General features: G+C 29.7%; 1 protein-coding gene across 1 annotated transcript in view; it reads left to right on the forward strand.

Moving 5' to 3' along the window:
* LOC123006558 (probable G-protein coupled receptor 158) overlaps window positions 1-23,123 on the forward strand; it is a 102,092-nt gene that overhangs the window by 57,821 nt on the left and 21,148 nt on the right. The window contains exon 2 of the mRNA XM_044401131.1: window positions 14,409-14,592. Within this exon, the coding sequence (XP_044257066.1) occupies window positions 14,409-14,592 (184 nt within the window). The remainder of the gene's footprint in view (window positions 1-14,408; window positions 14,593-23,123) is intronic.

Below are 23,123 nucleotides of genomic sequence, written 5' to 3' on the forward strand. Positions count from 1 at the left end.
TTAAAAAGTTGAACCTTAAGCTTAACGTCAAAGTTGGAAATTGAATTTTAAAAACAAAATAATTAATTTATTTTTGGCTTTTGTAATTTTTCTCTACTGCTGTTTTATAATCTTGTCATTTACAGGTTTTGTACATTATTAAAAAACAGTGAACTAATTGATAATGATATAAAAAAAAACTGGTGTGGTTTTAGCAAACACCGATGCAAGTGAAACTTTAATTTTTTTTATGTTATTTTATTGTATAATCATTGCCCCGGCCGGCTGTAATGCGACATGCTAAGGCGATCGAAAAATTTTGTAGCGACGTATAAAAAGTTTCACTTTAACAAAACAAAATAAATCTAAAACTTTGCGCCTAAATACAATTTAATTACAAACAGCATAAAAAATAATGTTATTTGTTTAATTACATGTGTTTAAAATTAACAAAAATGGTTTAATGGTAATCGAATATTGTGTTTAAGTAAAAATAAGACTTTTACTTGATTGTTTGCTTTGCTAAGTTTGTAGAACATCAATCAAAAGCTATCGTAAGTTTCTTCGATTGCTCCAGGAGTTCACAATGAGTAGTTTTTGTTAAACCTGCGCTAGCTGCTTTTGTTTGAATATAATACCGATGTGCTTTCTGCATTGTTAAAATGCATTTTTTTGGTAAATTATCACTAAGATTGGTTCTTGCAGTTTGTTAAGCCAAGGTGGTTTTTGAACATGGCGCATAGATTCTGAATATATGATTATACGTATATATAACTGGATTCTACGAAGATTCCATGTTTGGAATTTAGAGAACTCTCCGAGGATAATTGTAATATTTGTATTACGTATAACGATGTAAGTACAGAAATCTAATAATAATTCTTGAAGGATGAAAGAGTGAGACAAAAGGCGGGGCCCCGATTTATAAAAATGTGAATTCTCAGTGGCCGCTGCTGGCAACTGATGTCAATCTCCGTAAAAGTCATTCTTTAAATATTCTTAAGAAGAAACGTTTTACAAGTGGAAGCTTTGCTACCAGAAAGTCATTTTCGATTATGCGCTCGCTTTGTTATCTATGTAAAATAGATTTTTTTCCGAATAACTAACAGCAAATTAAAAAGTATTTTTTATAAATCCCATGACTGATATATGCTTTATTATTTTTTCGTTTGTGACATCACGGATTTGCTCTTGATAAGTACAAATATAAGGTTAATTAAATTTTAAATTAAAAAAAAAAGTTTAATTGTATTACGTTAGCGGGAGAACGTTTAGTGCTCTCAATTCTCCGTGCATACAGCGTGCGCCAGAACTCGCGCCCCAGAGAAAAATGCCATATGCCTGTATAACTAATAAGTCATTATTATTAGTAGAATTGTAAGCACAAATATTGAATCATTTGTCTGATTATTATAGAAATAAATAAATGTCTCTTTCAGAAGAGGTTCAAAAGCTTTAGGTACAAATTACAGCATTATTATTATAGAAATAAATAAATGTCTCTTTCAGAAGAGGTTCAAAAGCTTTAGGTACAAATTACAGCAATAAGCTCCTCTCTTACGAAACACTACCATTTAACAGCCACCTTTATAATAAGGACACAGAAAAGTTGTCAAAAGGGATTTATTGTTTTTTTGCATATGAAGGGCAATGTCATCCCGAGAAAAATGTTAAGAAATCAATTAACAAACTTTGATAACGCGTCCTTTTCCATAGTAAAGCAAATTTTTTTTTGACCTACGAGGTTGATAAATCCTTTAAAGCACTATAAGTTGGCATAAATATCACCTTTTTAAATAATTGAAAATAATAATATTGCTCTTGTATTTTCTTATCCTTCATATATGGATAACAATAACAACGCTAATAACAAGCAGACATTGTTTAAGAAATAAATTTCTTCTAAATTTATATTTCGTTTATTTATTATTTTACATACATATGTTTTATAAATGTAGACTTGAATGTAAATTTATAGATGCATTATGTTTATAATTAATTACTCGTCAACCACAAAGCATTTATATATTTTGTGATTAATTTATCCATAAATGTGCAATCCACTGTGATAATAATGTTTACAAACAAAACATCTATTTATTCCGCTAAGCAATTTAAGAGATAAATGTTTGATTACAACAATCATCAAAATTTTTGCTAATTGAGTTTGAAATAAAATTATGTTTTCTGTAAACAAAAATTTAGTTTAACAATAAAATAATTTTCTGTCTTAGAAAAAGTTACAAACATAGACCAAAATTATAAAATTTATTCGTCAACTCATTCGTCAAAGCTGAATAGTTTCTAAACTTTGGTTTACCTACAGTATTTTTTAATAAATGTACCATAAGAAACCAACGAGCTTATCCGTCATTTTTTGTATACTTATTATCTATATACAGGTATTTCAGAACTTGCGCTACAGAGAAAAATTCCAAGTAAGATAAGATATTAGGAACATAGAAAAAATCTGTCAAAAAAATTTGACATTTGACATTTTGTTATGTTTGTTTAATGTTACTCATGATTTTGTATATGTTTTTATTCACAATCACTGATGTAATATCCCAATTACTAATCTTTTAAAGATTGGAAAACACATCATTATATCCCGTGAGCAGTAAAATAATTTTATCACTTGGGCGGTAATATACAGGTTTGTCAATGTTAAAATTACAAAAATACCGGGAATTTTTTCTTTCAAGTTGTCAAGTTACACATAATATTTTGCTAAATTAGTATTCAACTTAATATAATCTACAATAATTTCTTAATTTTAGTAGAGCTAGTTTTGTAAATTTTACTAATACTAATTCTAAAAATGTCTTTAATTATAATTTTTGAGTTGCAAATAATGTATTTTATTTAATTTGAGCATATAACCATAACTTGTATAGTAACATGATTGATGAAAAAATTAATAGCTTTAGTATAGTTCAATTAAGTAGGAGTTTATTGATAATGGCTTGGGTTAAAACCCATATTGAAAATATTTATTAGTTATGAAATACTATGAACCTTTGACAAAATCAACACAAAAGACTTGAAAATTTAATTTACTGCAGTCAACTCATACGTGCTTAGTAATTCCAACCGTTTGAATTCCTTTGTGATGTGTGTTTAGGTATGATTTTGGCTGTACATAGTTCAAATTAAATTCTATTTGTATTTCAGCCAGTTCATACTAAAAAACAAAATGCAATATTCTTTGATGTTAGCAGAACCCAAATAACAGTTGAAAACAAGACAAAGTTATCGTGATGGTAAATAAGTAAATAATGTAATTTTCCGGTGAACGTTTATTAATGGGCTTTATTAATGTAGGTATATGAAAACATGCAATTACATCTATCAACATAAATAATTTTCTATTAGTAAACTATTTTAGTATAGACAACCAAACATGCAAAACATCTATAGTAATCCTACAACAATCGTTGAGATTAGGTAACCAAATATACATTTTATCAAATTAATAGAACTTTACATTTACCAATTTACCAATTTGACATATGTAATTATGAGTTGGTACTAATTTCAAAAATTGATTTTTTTTTATTAGCTAATTATGGAAAAATATGGTAATAAAGTAATAAAATCTTGTATTAACCAGCGACTAACAGTAATGGTATATGCTCACGCGTTAAAACGTCTCGATTATTAATTATTTTCATTAATGCTTTTATCATTAACTTTTATCTTCCGGTCATAAATGATTTTTTACAAAAATAAACAGTAAAACTACCTACATTACTACCACATTAAAGTTACATCAAATATTATTTGAATATGCCTTGTGGATTTATCGTAACGCGACAGTTTTTTATTGACGTTTTAAATAGTGAATTCGTGTAGTTTTTGTGGATTCCTCTCATTTGAAATCTCCAAAGTAATTTTCACTAAATTTGAAACAATTATTTGAATCATAATTCCAAAGGTAAACATATCACGAAATTCAGACGATGAAAGCTGTGCTTCTGGAAGCATAAAATTACGTTCTATTAGATTTATATTTATATTTGCTTTTCTTGTTCGGCATTATATGATTAAATTTTGACTGAAATTAGGAAAAGTCTGCAAAAGTCGTTTGGAGATTTGGAATGTTGTGATTTAAGAAATTTGAAAAGTGGCAAAGTTCCGTTCATTGCTACGAGACCAACCGATTTAAATATTAAGTGTTGAGAACAGTTCTGAAACGATTGCATGTTACACATAAACGACAATTTGAAAATTTGGGAAGTTACGCTTTAAGATTTAAAAACTTCAGTACACTTTGTAATCAATGAGTGTGCAAAATAAACATTTTTTTTTATAAATACGCTGTAGTGTAGTTTACTTGAATAGTGAATCTGTCGTTGGGAAAATGAGCAATACATCTATAGTAAAGCTTCTTAGAATTGTCTAGTTAGGAAGACAGCTTTCACCTGCTTTGAAGTTCTTTGAAATAAATCGCTTTCAAATGATTTTTAAGCCACAAACTGATGCCCTTTATAACATGCAATCAGATTTTTATTACAGCATTTAAGTAAAGCCGAAAACTTTTTAATTAGTCATCAGAAAAATTAAGTTCAAAATTTACTTTAAGTTGTATCAAATATCTGTTTGCAACAGTCGTGCTTCGTGGGCATAATGCTTGAATTAATTACAAAATGTCTAATCTTCAGTGCAAGGAACTTGCCAACTCTCTTGATTTAAACTTTGCTAAAACTAATGAAACCTGTAAGACAATCGAAGCACTAAGACTCCGGTAATGCAGCTGTCAACAAACTTGACCATATGAATAAGATTAGGAGTAATTCTTGCATGAAGTGAGAAATAAAATTAACACTTTTTTAATTGCAGCAGTTAGGGAAGATTCATGTTTTAATCAATATTACGTAGTGTTTCTCATTTTGTTGACCGCAACTCCATACTGTTTCCAAGGTTTATGAAATTAATATATCTACTTGTAGAGGTTTACCCTCAAATTACCTTTCAGTATTATAAATGTTCCTAGATAAACTTACATTGGCCACTTTATCCCAAATTTCTTGCTCGTTTATTATTGATTACGTTTCTGCCGCAGCATGGATGCAATTAATTTGTTTATATTGGAAGTTAGCTACACAGAAATCAAAGAATTAAGCTGAATTTATAAATAAATCAGAAATTCTATCTATTCCACAATCACAGAATATCGGAGCTGCTACCTCTGTTAACTTTTGAGTTTAAACAATCCTCCATTAAAAGTCTATAAGCCGATTAAAGTGTATTAATAAGCAACACTGTTGTTAACTGTTATATGTAAATTATTGTAAAATAATTCTAGTTTAAAACAATTTGTGTTAATTTTGTTTAGAAAAGTATTATTAATCTACAAGAACTGATAAAATAAACTGATAAAATTGATTTCGGTAATTTCTAGCAATGGTCGTCTACTAATCTGCTTCAGTGAACAGGATTTAAGATATTTAGGTTTTCGTCCGTCGTAATGCTTTTCGCTTTGTTTTCAGTCGTCGAACATTATCTCTTTTCTTGTCCAATACACCGAAAAATAGTTTAGTTAATACTAGAAAAGTTCTATTAAGTTTATCGCAAATTCAAGTAAAACAAAATTAGTCAATACATTTTTGTCTTTCATTAAAACAATTTATACTTCGGTCAAATAAAGGTATTTTTATGTATACATATTATATTCTCTTTCAAAAGTGTCATAAACCATAAATGTTAGAAGTAACGAAAGAAGAATTGCATATTTTCTTTTTGGAGTTGTTCCACTTTCACTTTTGAATAAAATATTGTTTGTATTATCGGAAAAACATTTGCGTCACTTTTAAAGAGCAAATGATTTTACAAAAAACAACAGACAATTATTGTTTATAAATTTGACAAAGCTATATTAATTTTTGAAACGACAAGAAATTTTCTTTGAAGATGATTTTAGCGAGGTTTACTACTTTTGAAATTTTGCCCACGACTACCTGCATTTTTATGTCACATAAGTCGCGAAACAAACTTCGTAATTTATAAAAGTTGTAAGACGGTTAATCGTACTGTAGGAACCATCAAAAGCAAAGTTTTCCTAACAACAAATTCGTTTTTGCCACCGATCAATGAAAACACCCAACTAAATGATTTGCCTTAATTTCAACTGATTTATTTGAATTGTTCATTTTATTTGATTCACAATACTACGTTCAAGTCTGCACAACAGTAAATTGTACCGTATTACATCCACACCTGTTACTTTTGTCTCTATTTGCTTGTTTTATTGAGGCATTAAAGTAATTATTGTGGAACTTTGAAGTTACCAACTTCAGCTCGTTCTGGCTACTGAACAATTAAACTTCTACCACCCTATGTCTTTATTTTGTTATAGACACTTTTCAGTTTTGATTTATATACAGTTGGTTAAGTTATGGTAACACATTTTTCCATTATATGAAAGTTTTAATAAAAATTAAGCCATTACTTTGAGGGATAAGGAAAGCTTTAAAAATGGCGCATTATCTAACCCTTCACTTAATATTTTACGACGGACGCGGACGTGGCGTTGCTATTGGTAATGACTACATCAAAAATTTCTAACAAAATTTTATAAAAATCGTTGATTCAAGCTTGTTACATTGTCTTCTAAGATTTTAAAGACTTTAATACTTTTTAATTTTTTTTCAGAAAACTTTAAGAAATACCTAAATATTTAATGATGTTTTAAAGTCAAGGACCAAAGATTAAATAAATGTCAAGTTTGAAGGACATTTTTATATTTTTTTACCTTCGTAGGAATGATGCAATTCAAGTTAAACAAAATAGGGGTGTAATTAGCAATTTTGTGAATAATCTGCTTAGTTGAGTAAACAATAAAGCATATTTATGTGTAAACTTATGAAATGCGTAATTTATGAACGGTCGAGAGAATGTTATCCCACTTACTACATCTCGAAAATAGTAGTTTGTTGGAAACCGGCTGCAAATAGTGTGGGGAAGTATTAAGCATAGCTTTTTGTTTGATACTTGATATGTTAATGCTGCTGTCAAAATTGGGACGTAATTGCAGTTAGTTGGAATCTGTGCTATTAGTTAAGTTGATTGATTTTAATTTAATTAACTGTCAGATATGACAAGCATAGTTTAGTTTCGGGTTAGATATCAAAATTAGTTAAAAATAGCTAGGATTTATTCCTTTTTGATTAATTGTTAAATTTAGTTTATTGTGTGATCTGATTTTAGGATGTTCAATAGAATGAATAGGTAGTGGGTCGAAATAGGATGTGGCGTCCTAAAGAAACATCCTGTTTAAAGATTGGAAATTTTCTGGGGGAAATTGGCTATTAACTGCAAATATTTACTGGTGTTGAGATCTTACTTTAAATGTGCCGAACTGTCAACAATTGTAATCATATCATTAAATATTTTTTAATTATCGTTTTTGTATCAAGAGAATAAATCAGATATCTTGAAAACTTTGATGTTATAAGTAATTCAAATTCAAATTGTAAACTTTAACAAACTCTTAAATTATTAGACTTTGCTTTTTGATGTTAATATATTCAAAATTGATGGTAGAATGCAATCTAAAGCTTCAAGCGACTTAAGTATTTCTCAGAAAATTCGAAAACTTTTCATTAGCATTGCATTTGAACAGAGAAGTGCAGTTTATGCAAATTTTTAAGGGTGGTCATTAGCAATACACTGTTCATTGATATGAAATAAATCGACCAGTTTCCGCCTATTTAGCAGTTATTAACGCAATGTAACTTAAATCCTAATTTGGGTGTGACCTCTGTAATCCTGGGAATTTAGAGCTATAGGCTTTGCCTGTCTGATTCAACTATTTGCCATCGTGCTTCTCCCTAGGATTATATAGCTTCTCGAGCTTGTAAAACTGCTTGATACGTATTGCCAAATCTGCAATAATAAGTCTGTCCCGACTTTGCCAATTTCATTCATTTTTCAAATATGTTTAATACTGGAGAGATGAATACTACTCTGAATTTAGCACAACCTTAGAATAAGGGTTAACATGAATATATCGCTGTCAAAAGGCAGAATCTCTTTTAAATCTCGTTTCAGCTAAACCAGTTTTCTTTATTTAACGGTTTCCAGCATCTGATTTTTTTACTGAAACGAGTCTTTAATCCTACCGACACGGAAACAACGGTAAAAATGGCACAAATAAAATAAACATCAATCACTGTGTATAATTAATCATTGCACATTACTTTCACAGTTGTTGCTACACACACCTTGATAAATCCTTAGATTGCCAAGATTTATATTACAAAATAGTTTTAAAAATTTAAAGACGTTAAAACTTTTTGTATTGTCCCTTGGAGAATTTCCACTGGAAGTTTTATTAGCAAGGTTTTTAGTGTAGTCTTTAAAAGGAGACAAACTGCTTTTTTCTTTTATGCCCAATTCCAGAAAACCGTAATCGAATTAATTCTTCCGAGCGTGTGTCTACATTCCGTTAAAAAGTTTTAAGAAATGTGAGTAAATAGGTCATTATCACAAGTGCAATAATGCCTGGTCCTTTCAGTTACTTAATTAAATGCAAGAAGACAGTGCATGAGGAGCAATATATACACAGGAAAACTTTGGCATCGTTGTAATTTAACTGCAACTGAAATTATGCTTATCACACGTGAAAAGGCAATAAAGTTTGACGAGCGTTTCTGCAGCTGGCGTGAAAATGATGCTCGGTTGAAGCTCGAATTAAACGAGAAGCAATCGTAAAAATTAATTACTTTTAAATTTATCGGACTAATTTGAGGTCAGGTTTGATTAGGAAGACGTTTGGATGCTCTGATGTTAATGTATTCGTTACTTATATCTGATTTAACATATAGACTAATCATGTAAATGTTTACATATAATCAAGAATTGCTTTCCTGACCGTGCCTTCTAATCAACGCTTAACCTATATCAATGTTTCGTTAACAATTAATTGAGCTAATATTAGCTTTATTCAAAGAGCATTTTCAGAGAGGAAGTGAATTTGACTTCAGTATCGCAAATGTAATTGTCTTTTAGCTGCCTAAAACACATGTAAATAGGTGGCTTTAGTTGTCATTTAATCGAAAAACGAGCAAATACGTCCTTAATTTACAATCTGCTTTCTCTTAAGGAACTACCGAATCTATCAATTCGATATATTTTCTTCGAAAGAAATAGCTAAATCATTCAGAGGGTTCACCCTTGAACCCTTGTCTCATTACGCATATATAGGGGCGTTGCAAGAGCTTGCACTTTTATCTTAGAATTAACCACTAAGTACCTACTGTTTCACTCCCGCAAATCACATTACTATTCTCCGAATTTACATTAAGAATGCTAGGATAATTCAATTTTAAACACGTTAATCGGGGGAGGACCTTCCGAATAATTTCAGAAGCAGACTTTAATTAATTTAAGACCTCTATTATAGTCATGAAATCTTACAAATCTGTTTTAACAAATCTTCAAATGCAATAATTTTTTGAAAACTATAATTATCATTAGTTGAAATTATAAAACGTTTTTCTATAAATAATAATTACAATGTAAAATTGAATAAAAATTTTGTTAGAACAGCCGTTAAACTCAAACGCAATATAGTATTTACAAAATATTTTGTGAAATCGTATTCTTTACCCGTATTTAAAAGGTTTTGAAAATATTGTATTTAGTGTATTTATCATGGAGGTACTATTAATAACAGGTAATATACAGGTGCGCCAGAAGTCGCGCCCTAGAAAAAAAAGGTAAGATAACAGGAACATGTAAAAAAATGTTAAAAAATTCTATCTATAAAAATTTCGAAGTTACGTGAGTTTAAATTTTGCACTTTGACTCTATTTATTTCTGTTGGAGAAATAATTTTTCAAGTTTTTGTTTCAAATTTTTGTACCCTTACTAAATAATTATTAAAAAACATTACAAGATCATCAGTATTATTAAAATGACGTAAAAAATGTTAAAAGTCAAAAAATAAATGTCAAAATTTTTTGACAGATAGAATTTTTAAACATTTTTTCCGTGTGCCTGATTTCTTATCTTATTTGAAATTTTCCTCTGGGGCGCGAATTCTGACACACTCTGTATAATTATTTACAAATTTTTGTTTCTCTATAAGTTTTATTTACTATTAAATATTTTTACATTACTATTTTCGAAATTTACAATAAGAATGCCAAAATAATTCAATTTAAAAACGCTAATCGGAAGATGGTCTTTAATCAGTGTAAGACCTCTATTATAATCACGAAATCTTAGGAATTTATTTTTACAAATCTTGGAATTACATTTGCACTTCCTGGATGAAAAGCTTTGGTTGTCAATAGCACATTTCTATACATGTAATACCATTATTCTCAGACATTAAAATAATTAAATTTTAGCACGACTTTTTTCAGGTAAGAAGCTTATTACATTGTGAAAAAATTAACTAATTGAAATAAATTAACACGAAATTGTTTTTATTATATTTTATATTTATTATATTTTAATATTTATTATATTTTTACTATGAAAATAACCAATGAAAGTGGTATTTAACCTTTCTGCAACCTCTGCAACTGGTAAAGGCTCCAGACCCCCTGAAAGCTGGCGTATACCAATTACATATACATTTATTTCTTTGTTTTTAACCGCAAATTTGAACTTGAAGAGTTTCTTAATGTTTGTAGTGTTTCCTAAAAGGGAAATAAAGATCCGGATAATATTCCCGCTTTAAATAAATTAATAGATAATTTTTTATTGAATAAAATGTAAAAATCTTAATTATTAAGATTTCTTGATAACGGTACACTGTATTGAATTAAAAAAAAAACATTTTATAGGTAATTTAAAAATACACATCCCTGTTATAAGGCGAATTTGATAACTGTTCTTGATTCTTAATTCTTTGATATAAAGCAAAAATTAAATTGAAAGTAGGCAACTTTAATACACATTTCAACAACTTCGCAGCTACCTGGAGTATGATTTACTTTCGAGCCGGGCCGTACCGCAGGGTGTAACCCACAACGTTTTATTGCGTTTGTTCAAAGCAAAGATATGCATCTGCACCCCTCAAGAAGAAAATTGCTAGTACATTTCAAAACTTTAATTTTTTTATTATTCATCTATTTAAAAATAAATTTAAAAAATAGATAGGTTTAATATAAAGGCACTAAGCCTAATACGTAAACCTAAAAAATAAAATAAATAAAACATAATATTTATATTAATTTCACTGAGGACGGTTTGTGCGTAGAAATTATTATATGGGTTGGTCTTTACGGACAGCTCTAATTAGCCAAATTAATTTTGTGTTAAAAACGATTATAGGTATTTGTGGTGAGACACATATTATGTTTATCGTTATTGTGTTATGTGTATTACAAAAGATTAAAAAAAAAACTAAAAAAAAACAAAAATTAATTTGCCCAGCAAGAACCACGAGGAGGTTTAGAGTATTCTTGGCAGGAAAGGGAAAGAGTGGTATCAGAAATGATTTATTATGGAACGAAAGAAAAGAAATTATTGGTAAAAATATATTAGGCTATTGCAAAATGTTGTGACTGATTTGATTTGGATCAGTTTGTGAAATAGGAGTGAAAATAAAAAAGAAAAGTAACGAAGGCAAGTTTTGAGATACAAATTTTGAGAGACAAAAAATACTAAATAGAGTACTATTTTTTTGACAATTACTTATTATCATTTATTACTGTCGATTTGTGACTTGTACTCTCCATCTAGTGACCGGAAAGCAGGGTACTCTCCAATTTAGCGACAGGAAAGCAGGGTACTCTCCGATCTAACGACCGGAAAGCAGGAATTTAGCACTTATCACAGTAACAAATGAAATAAAAAACACTACCGTTACAAGTTGTTACGAGTACAAACAATTATGTACCGACTACGTCTTGAATCAATTATTTCAGGTACCATTGCATTCATATAAAATTTTTATAGACAATCTATTATTTTTCCGTACCAATATTTTGAATCGTCTCTTTCAATAATACAATATTCTAAATCGCAGGAGGTGTACACTATAAAATAACATATTTGGCGATTAGTAATGTGGAGCTGAACTTGTACTTGATACATATAATTTATTTTAATATATTTAGTTTTAAAAGAAAATGATACATATCATTTTCTTTTAAAACTATTTTACTATTATCTTGAGCATCTAACTCAAAGTATTTAATAAGTTTTCGTTCTATGGCAGTTTTAATATCTGTATTTCTCGCGCTAAATGGACATTTAATTTCAACAATAGCATTTGAACCGACTAATCTGGTGTTGCACCTAAAAAAATTTTTTTCTTCATCAACAAAAAAGCTGCATGACTCCACCTTGAAACCTGTGATTTGCTCAAACCTTGCTTTTTCTTCATTGTCAGTACCCCACTGTAGGGGTTCAGGCAATTTTTTAAATTTAGACACACCTACACTATATAAGATATTTTTTACAGTATTTGCTGTATTGGTTTTACATTTCATATTTCTAATTCTTCCAAAATTACTAGCTGTTAATCTGTTGTTTCTTTCTTTATCCCACTGCTCATTATTACGAATACTTTGACCAATTGTTTCAATAGGAATTTTTAAGATATCGCAAGAAGCTAAATCATTCAAAAACTCACTTTTTATTTTTTCATATGTATCCATTGGCATATTATTATTATGTCATCAGTCACACCAAAATCGGAATCTGCACTTTAAATACGAATTTTTCTTTTATTTAATTTCGCAGCTTGAGTTTCTGTGGTTTTTAATAAGCGATTTGAAAATTTTGTGGTGTAGATAACATTAGTACCAGATATTTTTTCCATAAGTTTAAATACAAATTTGTTGTTGTTATTAAAGTTTAAAACAGCCGCAAAACATCTTCCACGAAGAACGGCGATTTGAAAAATTTATTCTTTTCCCTCCAACAAGTTTGTTAACTACTGAATTAAATGACTCAACAGAATTATTATCGACATAGCACAAAAGACTTGAAGATAAATTTGCAACTCTTTTTAATGCCCACAGGAACAACTCAAACAAAAAACTATTTAAAAAATCACAATATGCAACTACATTTGTTATTTGACCAACTGTTTTACAGAAATACGAAGCGCAATTTGAATGATCACCAAAAATATGTGCGGTTCCATTTAAAATATCATTTTCAAGTTATCTGTTTTTTGATAAATTGTACAGCTTTCGTTTTTTCTGTATTTTATAGCTGAAACAATTGCTGTTCTAAATTTCAAGTAATTGTTGCGCAAGAATGTCAAAAATAAAAAAAAATAACTTTTTTTTCACTGAATCGGAATAATGAAGTTTTAATTACAGATTTGCTCGTTTCAAGTGAAGCGAAAAATGTTTCTCCTTCGCAGTTTTGGCGTAAAATAAGATAAAAAAAATTTTCCTCTTGTAAACTCAATCCGGGGACATATTGTATATTTAATATTTTGGTGTTGTTATTTCGACAATTAAAAGATCTATTGAATTTTAAATCAAATTGAAAATTGTGTATTTTTTAAAAAGTTCAAGCATTTTTGTCAAAACAAAATATTTTCAGTTGTAATAAGACTATTCCATAATTTTGCCGCTCATCTAAGGATTACAACTTTAAATGTTGTATTCACATTTTATCGATAAAAAATTTCATATAAGTTACTTTAATTTTTATTATCATTTTCTAAAGGGAAATATTAAAAAAAAGCGTGGTTCCATAAGAACTTTTTGTTCACCTTATACATAATAAACAAATAAATTTATGGAAATAGAGGAAAAAACTGCAAAGAAGAAACATTTTTTGCTTCATTTGAAACGAGCAAATCTGTAATTAAAACTTCATTATTCTGATTCAGTGAAAAAAAAAGCTAATTTTTCTTTTGATTTTGGATTTTATTTCTTTTTAAGTCCTATCACATTGGCGGTTTTATCTATTTGACAACTATAATTAAGTCCAAAATCAAGAGAAAAATGAACTTCTTATACTTTGTAGAAAGAGAAACTGAAATAAGAGAAACTCATCGATGTTGAAATTGTGTTTGTTTATATTATTTCCATTTTATCATTCCATTATCATTTTGTCATTCTATTTTATGACTAAAGGGACCAGGCACCCCGTAGATTTGAGCGCTGCCACAGAATGCAGGTTTAGAAAAAGTATGCAACTTTCAGTTCACCATTTCTGAACAATTCATTCGGTCTCCTAGAGCCTAGGGCGACAACATGTATTAAAACTGCATCTGACGTTTTAAAATAGAACGCAAAAAATTACAAAAATTACAATTATGTCTGATCTTACAACTTAAACAAGTTTAAAATTGTAACTGCGATTAATATCATTTTAGGTAAAAGAATGGCCTGTCGTGTGGCAAAATTTGGAAATTGAATTTGAATGTAATTTGTTGATTTGGTTGGGTGCGACATGTCAGCAATTAGTCGTGTTTAAATTCTGAATCAGTGTTTTTGTTGCAGGTTACAATACTTACACATACAATGAAACTGCTCACAGTGAGCGAGTTCCCGACGAGATTTTGTCAGTGCGTTACGAAGATGGAAAATGGTCAAAGCCGTACTACGACTGTGGTGGCGGAAACATCTGGATGCTCACTTACACTGTTCCGTTTTTTGGCTATTCGAACAATACCTACTACTTCAAGTGAGTATTTTCTTCCTCTTTTGTTTTCGTAATTAAATGTCATTCACTTAGGAAAAAAACGCAACTCGACTTGCTCGCGTTTTTAGCTTATTACGAGTATAAGACAATATTTGCAGTGTGCACTTTATAGTTTCAGCAAACGTAATATTTGTTTATTGCTCCTAAACATTAATTTTAATGACTTCAAGTCTTCAATCTAGGAAGATAGTGACAATGCGTTAAATTTCACATGAGAAATGTTTCCTGAAAATTCAGTGAGAAAATTTTTGACGGAATATTCAAGGCACTTATCTTTATTACGTATTATACCACTCAAGTTCGCTTTGTGCAATCTCATCACTCTTTGTGTGTTATAGGACTAGTTACTCACTTTACATATGCTCTATGTTATCTTTGAGCTTTGTGCATTGTCATTAACTGCAGTTTAAAAATATAAACTAAAAATACCATTCTCTCGCAAAATGGCATCAGTTGCAGCTCCTTTATATTCTACGACAAAGAAAAGGTAAATATTTATGCTTTGACTTTTCTACAATTTTGTGAACGCTACTTCAATACCATTTGCAATTTATTTACAACATTGTATGAATACGTCTTTGATACCAATACTGAATCTCTAGTTTTATTTTAGTTTTCACATATTTGGCGAAACTGCATTTGCATTTTGATATTAAAAATCTGTTTTGAATGGCAAATGATACAGAGTGACAAGTTTTGAAACGTATTGTAAATACGCAAAAGAGCTTCTTAAAATTTCTTTTGACCGAAAACTTTATGTTTATTCTGGGTTCTAGGACACAATCAACTATTTTTATTGCCAAAAGAAGAGAATAAAACAATTGTTTATAAACTTTTTGAACCTTGCAGAACCTTTTAATATTGTTCACCGTTCTCGAAACTCAAAAATATAAACATTGTGTTTATGCACATTGTATAGTATTATTACCACTCATACACGATGAGAGAATGAAAGGTTATGATCAATAATGAGTAAAAAATTGAAAAATAAGTTAAACAAAACTTTTTTTATTTTTGACAAATGTCAATAAAAAATACCACACCTATACCTAAATAAAAATCCTACCTAAATAAAGAAAATCGATTCACTTAGCTATGAACAGGCGTGGCGTGAATAATGTAATATGGGCATCAGTTTAAATTATCTAAAATTTTAAAATCTAATAGTGTTTTTAACACGGTATATTTTGGTAACTAAGACACTTTTATTAGATATTTTTTCAGTTAGTTGTTATTTGGCATAACCCATTAGCGCAGCCAGAGATAGAGTTTACTTGAAAAATTAAGTAGGTATGTCTTAAAAATTTTCAGAAAAGACAACCCCAACATTTTCAATGTCTTAATTCAATATATTCATACAGAATTACACAAAAAAATTAAAACTTATTTTTTGCATTTTTACAACGTTTTTTGAACTCTCAATAGTGCAAATAGTTCAGTTTTGAAGCTTTTAATTTTTTCGATTTTCGTCGAAATCTTGGGCGATTTTCGGTACTCGAAGAAGTTTATTGTTAATAACTTTGGAATTATTGACGCTAGTCTTTTGTGTTTGGTACCGTTAGAAAGCAAATTTAATTTTTTATCATATAAAAAAAGATAATTATCCTACTTTAAATAGTTATCGAGAAACTTGCTGATAGAGTCAAAAATATCCAAAATATTAATTCAACTATAACTTCTAAACGATCAAGAATTTTGCAGTTTTCTCGATGCCAATTGATTTCCCGGAACATTTTTCATATGTGTCCATAAACACATTATTATAACGTGTGAGGTATAGTTTTGTCGCAATTTACAAAATAAAAAAAGTAAAAATTTGTAAATCTTCTGAAGTTGCGCCACGGGAATGCAGTAATATTCAATTTATTCTAATTTTATGCTTGCATTAATGGGGAATGTGCAACAAGTTGATTCTATTTGCGGCGATTCTAGCAAGGCATTTGATCGTATTGATCAAGTTTTTGAAAACAGTAAAAATGTGATATTTTATTTACATTTTGTTGGCGTCATTTGGTGTAATTTTTTTAATGAAATACAGTGTCCCACGAGCCTGAATTTTTTTTGAAGCAACCAACCAATGTCCACATTATCTGTGTAATGTAATTATTTCAGAGATAACGTTTATATTAAAAACATTTAGTATTAAAACATTAAACATAGTGTCCAGACAAAATTTTAACTTTAATTTATAAAAATACAAACCTTGATGAACTTGGTATAAGATTTGCTAAAATTTTGAGCAATGGCGAAAAGACCGACATGATTCTCATTTATGGAAAATGTTAAGAAACGCTTCGTAGGTTGCACGTTTATATTCAGCGCGATATCAAAATAGACGGTCTCCGAGATAAACTTTGTCAAAAGTGAAAATACGATCACTATGTTTAATAATTAAAACCAAATGTTTTAATATGCGCGTTATCTTTGCAATGTAATGTTATTTCAAAACAATTTTCAGTCTGTACATTTGGAAGTGTCAATAGCTTTATATAGGTAATAGAATTGTAGCCGTTTTACGCATTGTATTTTTTAGAAGATGCAAAATATTGATGTTTTATGGATTTTAGATTACATTTTATAGTTTAACGCAAGTAAATGTCTGCTGCAGTGCTACATCTTATTAAAAAAAAAAACTATTACGGTTTATGCTAAAGCTGGTCATAATATGCGTCGTTCTATTTGTTTTTTTAGTGAAAATGTGGAGTAATAGAAAATAAATTTCTGTTTAGCTATGACTGCAATTTCGTTTACGCGATTTGAAAGTGTTGATTTGCAGTCGTGACAGTTGCAGTAAAAAGCCAATTTATTAAGGTGTGATGAAAAGTGTGGGTTGTAAACTGCGTGTTGTCAGTTGTAACAATGACAGGTCACGCTTCAGCAGGATCAAATATTTATGCTTGAATAGTGGTTTTAGTTTTATGAATCAATAATCGAGCTTTGGAATGTGAGCATTTTATCTGTTAGGCGAATCACAATTATCTGTACACACGAGGCCATTGTTGTTTTGACAGAGTCAAACGGATTTGGAAAGCATCCGAATGGCATAAAGCGGATACGCGACGTTCATCAGCAGACATCTTTGTGCAGACCAGCGGCCCTCACAACAAATCACACAACTATACCACTCATTTTAACGCAACACCATATATTATACACCTCGAGTTACTGTGTCTGACGTTTACATCTGCTACACGAGACTTTCCCCCTTTTTTGGAGGAAACAGATGTAAACACTGAAACTATCCTCTGAGGACGACGGAGGATGATGTAATCAGTTATCTATCCAATCAATAAAGGAAAATCAAAACTTATTTTACTAAGACAAATTGATTGAGAGCCTCCGAAGCCCGATTCTGTTTAGAGTTAGTTAGCTTTTAGATGAGATTTATTAAAGTTATTATTTCCTTTTTCCCTAGTGTTTTGCTCAAATTTTCGGAATCAAAACTTTCAGTGATATGACAATAACAAATACGAGCAATACCTTTTGGAGTAGCTTTTCATATTCTGATCGTTCATCAATCATATTTTCATTTCTTTGATAGTAAGCGGAAAAAAATGTGTGGGTGTGAACATTGGTAGTATGTACTTATTGAAGCATGAAAATAATATTTTCGTCAATTTTTTACTAAAATTTAATTGACGACACCGTGTTTGTGATAATTTGATGATTACTCATTTTATTGAATTTGTTTCAATTCCTAAAGAGACAAAGAACGTTTCTTTTGCTTTGCACTTTGTTACAATAATTTAATTTGACCACATTTAACGAAACATGAGCAATAAAAAAATAACATCAGAGATTTTTTAGAGCAGTGTTAGTGGGCTGAAAATTAAAACAACATTATAATAAAGTGATATCAGTCCAGAATCTGTCTATAAATTACGGCCTTTTGTGTTGCATGTTAATCGAAAAAATATGCCAAATCGATCGTTCAAATGTGATTAATCATAACACATATCGTACACTTTGAAACTTATACAGTGAATAATAATAATTAACCTTTTCATGTGCTAAAGGTCAGTTTAAACGTGCATTTTGACTAATTTGTATTCAAGTTCGCTCAATATTCATGCAAACTGTTCACATAAATTTTTTAGGCTCCTAAATCACCCCGTACCATTTTTTTGCCTTTTGCCTGTGTTTGAGTTAATTATAATGTGTGATAAACAGCAATAAATCTGTCATATCTGTTCGATCAAAGATGAAGTCTAACACCTCGAGTAAAATAGGTACTTAACGTTATCGAGCAGAATAAATTAAATTAATACATAGTTTATTTTTGTTTGGTTGTTTTGTAAGGAAATTCATTAAAAAGAAACGGTTATTTTAAACTTCAATATGTTGTCACTTCCAATACGAAGAAAGATTTCAGATTCAAGTGTGAATTTCGACTTTACACCTTCACAAATAGCTTTAACCATATACAGGATATCTTATTTATGCCGTCTGCTCCAACCAAATCGGCGCTCACAATAACTGGAAACTATATATTTAGAAAAATATTGATGCCAACATCAACTCTTTATCACCGGCTACACGAATTTTAGATTAGTTGTAGGGCAATTTTATATCTAACAAATAAAACTTTCCATGTTTAATTTAACCACATGCCCAATTTTTAATTATAGCATTTAGTAGAAAACTTGCTTTGAGATTTGAGATTAATTTATCTTTTTAGTTTTAGTATATGCTTTTAAGGAATATTGGTGCCGTATGAATTTTAAGAGTAACTTCATATAGAAAAACAAATTAATAGCGCTCTGAAGAACCAAATTCGCAACACTTTAGTGACTTGACATTTTCGTTAACGTTAAGTATAAAGTTTTAATTTGGTTTAAAAATTTATAAAAAAAGATTTCTAAAACACCGTTTAAGACACAAAACGTTGAAATTGCTTTTTTAGGACGCCATTTACTTCATTTAATATTTAATTGCTGTTTATTTTAGGGCAAGCCTTTACCTGCTTATACTCGGGAATATTCAATTTTGTTGTAGCAAAACTATCGACCAAATTTATTTTTATTGAGCGGTGTTTTTCTCAGAGGAAGTTAGTAATTTTATATCTTTAGTGTAGTAATTCTACTTTTGTTACGATAAAATGAAACCATTTAAGCGGAATCAACAATAGAATTGATCAAATAGTGAATCAATGTCAATACAGTTGTTTCAATTCAATTTAGTATACATCATCAAGCGGTTCACCAACTTTGTTTAATTTATATAGTTTATCGTACCAAAACATTTAGTAGACTGTTAGTTTTGCAAGAACGTTAATTAAAAACTATTTCGTAGTCACATATTTATTTCACCAGTAAAAGCTTCGTTATTTTGCGTAAATGATTTTTTGATTAGGAAATTCGAAAATTTTCCAATACATCCAAATTGCAGAGACCAACAAATCGACATCAAAGCCAAGTTGATTTATCATCATTCATGATCAGTCAATACTCATCAAGTCCGTAAGAAGGTCTCGAATATATATATAAAGAATAATGTGAAAATGTATATGCAAAAAATTGGGAAATAAATGTTTAGACTAAAATTTTTGTGTTTTTTTTTACCCCGCATAAAGGAAATAAAAATAAAATTGGAGAAATGGCTGGGATAGGCTAAAATAATGTTAAAATTTTTCTCCGGTGGAGTCAGGAAACTCGTTACAAATTTCAGCAACTGAAATATATTGAATTTTTTAACATCTCCACCTAAATAAAAAAATGGAATTACTTTTTTTTTTCATCATTTAATATAGCTGTTAGTTTACGAATAACCACATTATTTAATATAACGGACTGAACAGTTTATCAAATGAGCAGTTTGGACTTTACAACTTGAAGCTCTTGAAAATAATATTGATGATTTATAATTTAAAAGACGTGAATATTGCTCGACAATTACATATAATTAGATCACGGTACTTACCGTGTTTACTTAAACAGCTATGTACCTGTTTAATTAATCAGGTAATTGTGTAGTATTATTACTCAAAGATTAATTCAAAGCGTTAAGCAGCCATTAAAGCTTTACAACCAATAACGCTTCGGTGGTAAGTAACCGTTTATGGAATCTCTTCTATTACCCCTGAACACAGACAATATCACCATTAATCTTGATTTGAAACACAAATCGAACGTTATTATCGAGAAATGAAAACCCACAAGTGTCTCTTTCTGCGCTTTTTCCTGATTTTATTAATACTAACCTCAATTGATATCGCCTACACAAATTCCGGTAGAATTTTTCTCTACTTGTGTGCTTTTCCAGGCAGGAAACTGCGTTAATACTCGATTTGAAAAGATCGTTTTAAACTACTATTGATGATCAACACGTGCAATCGGAAACAAATTACTGCAACCGAATTATTAAATTGATTTTGTATTGACGCACGAGACATCATGAAAAATGATTTCTTTTACAAATACCTTAACTCCACTTGTTTTGTTTACAAAGATAAACAAGGTAATTTGTTATGTTAAATATTAGCAAGTCTTTATAGCGCTTATTGAACTATGCTGGTTAAGAATGTTAATAATTCACTTGAAACCTGCTAAGAATTTGTAAAAGCGCTGACAGCAGGATTGAACAATTTGATAATTACTTACTAGTGAATTCGACGCATACTTCAAAGTGCAAATTAAATGAGTGTGGAAGTACAATCGTTTCTTGCGAAATATTTCCTCTCTTTTGAAATGGACAAATTTGCAAATAAAGTGCTCTAGAAAGAACTGAATTTTACAAGTACTTGAAAGCTCCAGTGCTAATAAAACTTTTGTCTTACTTATCATTAAAAGCCTTTATTTCAAACAAGGCAATATAATTTTGTAATTATTATTTATAAATAAGGTTAGCACAGTTTAAAAAAAATGATGCGAAAATAAATTTAATAGAAAGTTTCAAAAATACTGCGGACTGAGTGTTTTATTCTGGTTTATTTGGTATCATATTTGCAAAACTATCGATTTGGTAACAACGTGGAAAATTAGAACCGTTTGAGTGATGCATGTGTGATGTTTACTTAACACGCATCGTGATTTGTTGGTTCGTAACGACATTTGAGAGCAATTCAATTTTAATATGTTTTAATTTATTTAATTTGTTTGAAATTTAAAGACAACAGAAGCAATATTACGCAAAAGACTTTTGTCATTGCTGATACAGTATGCAGAGAATGCTTCTTCGCATTAGCATCAAAGAGAGTTAGTTTAACGTAATTTAAAACACTGTACTAAAGTTACGTGTTTAATTTAAATAATTCATTATTAGCTATCTGAGAAAATTAATGAGTATTTTAGAAAAATAATGTAAGACTGCGTAACTTTAATCAGAATTTCTTTTGTAAAATTAGGTATGAGAAAGTTTCGTTTATTGTCATTTGCTTATGCGTCGTTCATCTTATTTAAACTGAAAAAACATGCCTCAGTTCTAAATGAATTAATTCAATAATAAATGGAACCTTCTCTCGACGATGTATAAAAATGATTCAACCCTTTCTTTAAAATACCCACAGGCTCTCAGTTAATCAGTTTAAAATGAATAAGTTCGTTTAAAGTTTTGGAAAAAGCAGACATTGCGATTCATAACCTACTTCTCAATGCTGTTACCTTTGTTTACTAACTTTTAGATTATGCTTTAAGTTCAGGATAAGTATCTTAACATGCAGCGTGTGTAAAAACGATTGCAACCAGATTATAACTAGTAACGAGCATTCAGGTGCAAAAAAATCAATATGATTGTTAGAAAATCGTTCTTTTCTGGATCAAAGTTGTGGCAATTAACTTATCTCTTGTGTAAAAATAAATTTTGTAAATATTCAACTTTACTTTGCAGCTTTTGGTGAAAGATTTATAAGTAGAGTGCTTATGTTTGAAGAATACTCTTAAATTAACGCGGAGGCTTTTCATTTAAATGACAAAGTTTAGTTTTATAAGTGATATTCATTAGAAGAAAAAATTGAGGACCCCTGCAGTGTGTAGATTATATAAAAATGCACGATATAATAAAAGAGGTGCTTGCTCAAACGTTACTTAAATACATTCCACTAAAATGTGCCCATTCAGTACACATTTTTTGTTTTCTTAGTACCGAAATACTGGGATGATATTTAATTTTAGCATAAATGGTGGTGTGGCATTTACTAAAATATAGCGCTTCGCAAAAATATGTTAATTTCAGTTAACGTGTTCTTTTAGGAATAAAGCAGCTTCTTCATTTAAATAAAAGATTACTGTTTACTTTGTCATTGTTTGGTTTTAATTCTAATTCAAACAACTAATGGTGATTTGAAGTTACCACTAAGAATTGAAAACTTGAAAACGATTTATTCCCTTTTTTTGAGAGAACAGAATGGTTTGTGTGTCCTTGTACGAAATGCAAATTAGTATTTATAGAAAAGGCACAGTTTGGAGAAAAGTACAATTTTCGAAATGTTGAAATCACAATCCTACTCTCGGTACGTGCTCCATTAGTTGCTTTCGTCCATATCAACTTTCGGTGATTATTGACATTCCTTTCCTTTC

Source organism: Tribolium madens, unplaced genomic scaffold (genome assembly GCF_015345945.1).
Source record: "Tribolium madens isolate multiple individuals breed KSU strain unplaced genomic scaffold, Tmad_KSU_1.1 Scaffold_2;HRSCAF=44;Tcas5.2_LGX, whole genome shotgun sequence".
NCBI classification, from domain to species: domain Eukaryota; kingdom Metazoa; phylum Arthropoda; class Insecta; order Coleoptera; family Tenebrionidae; genus Tribolium; species Tribolium madens.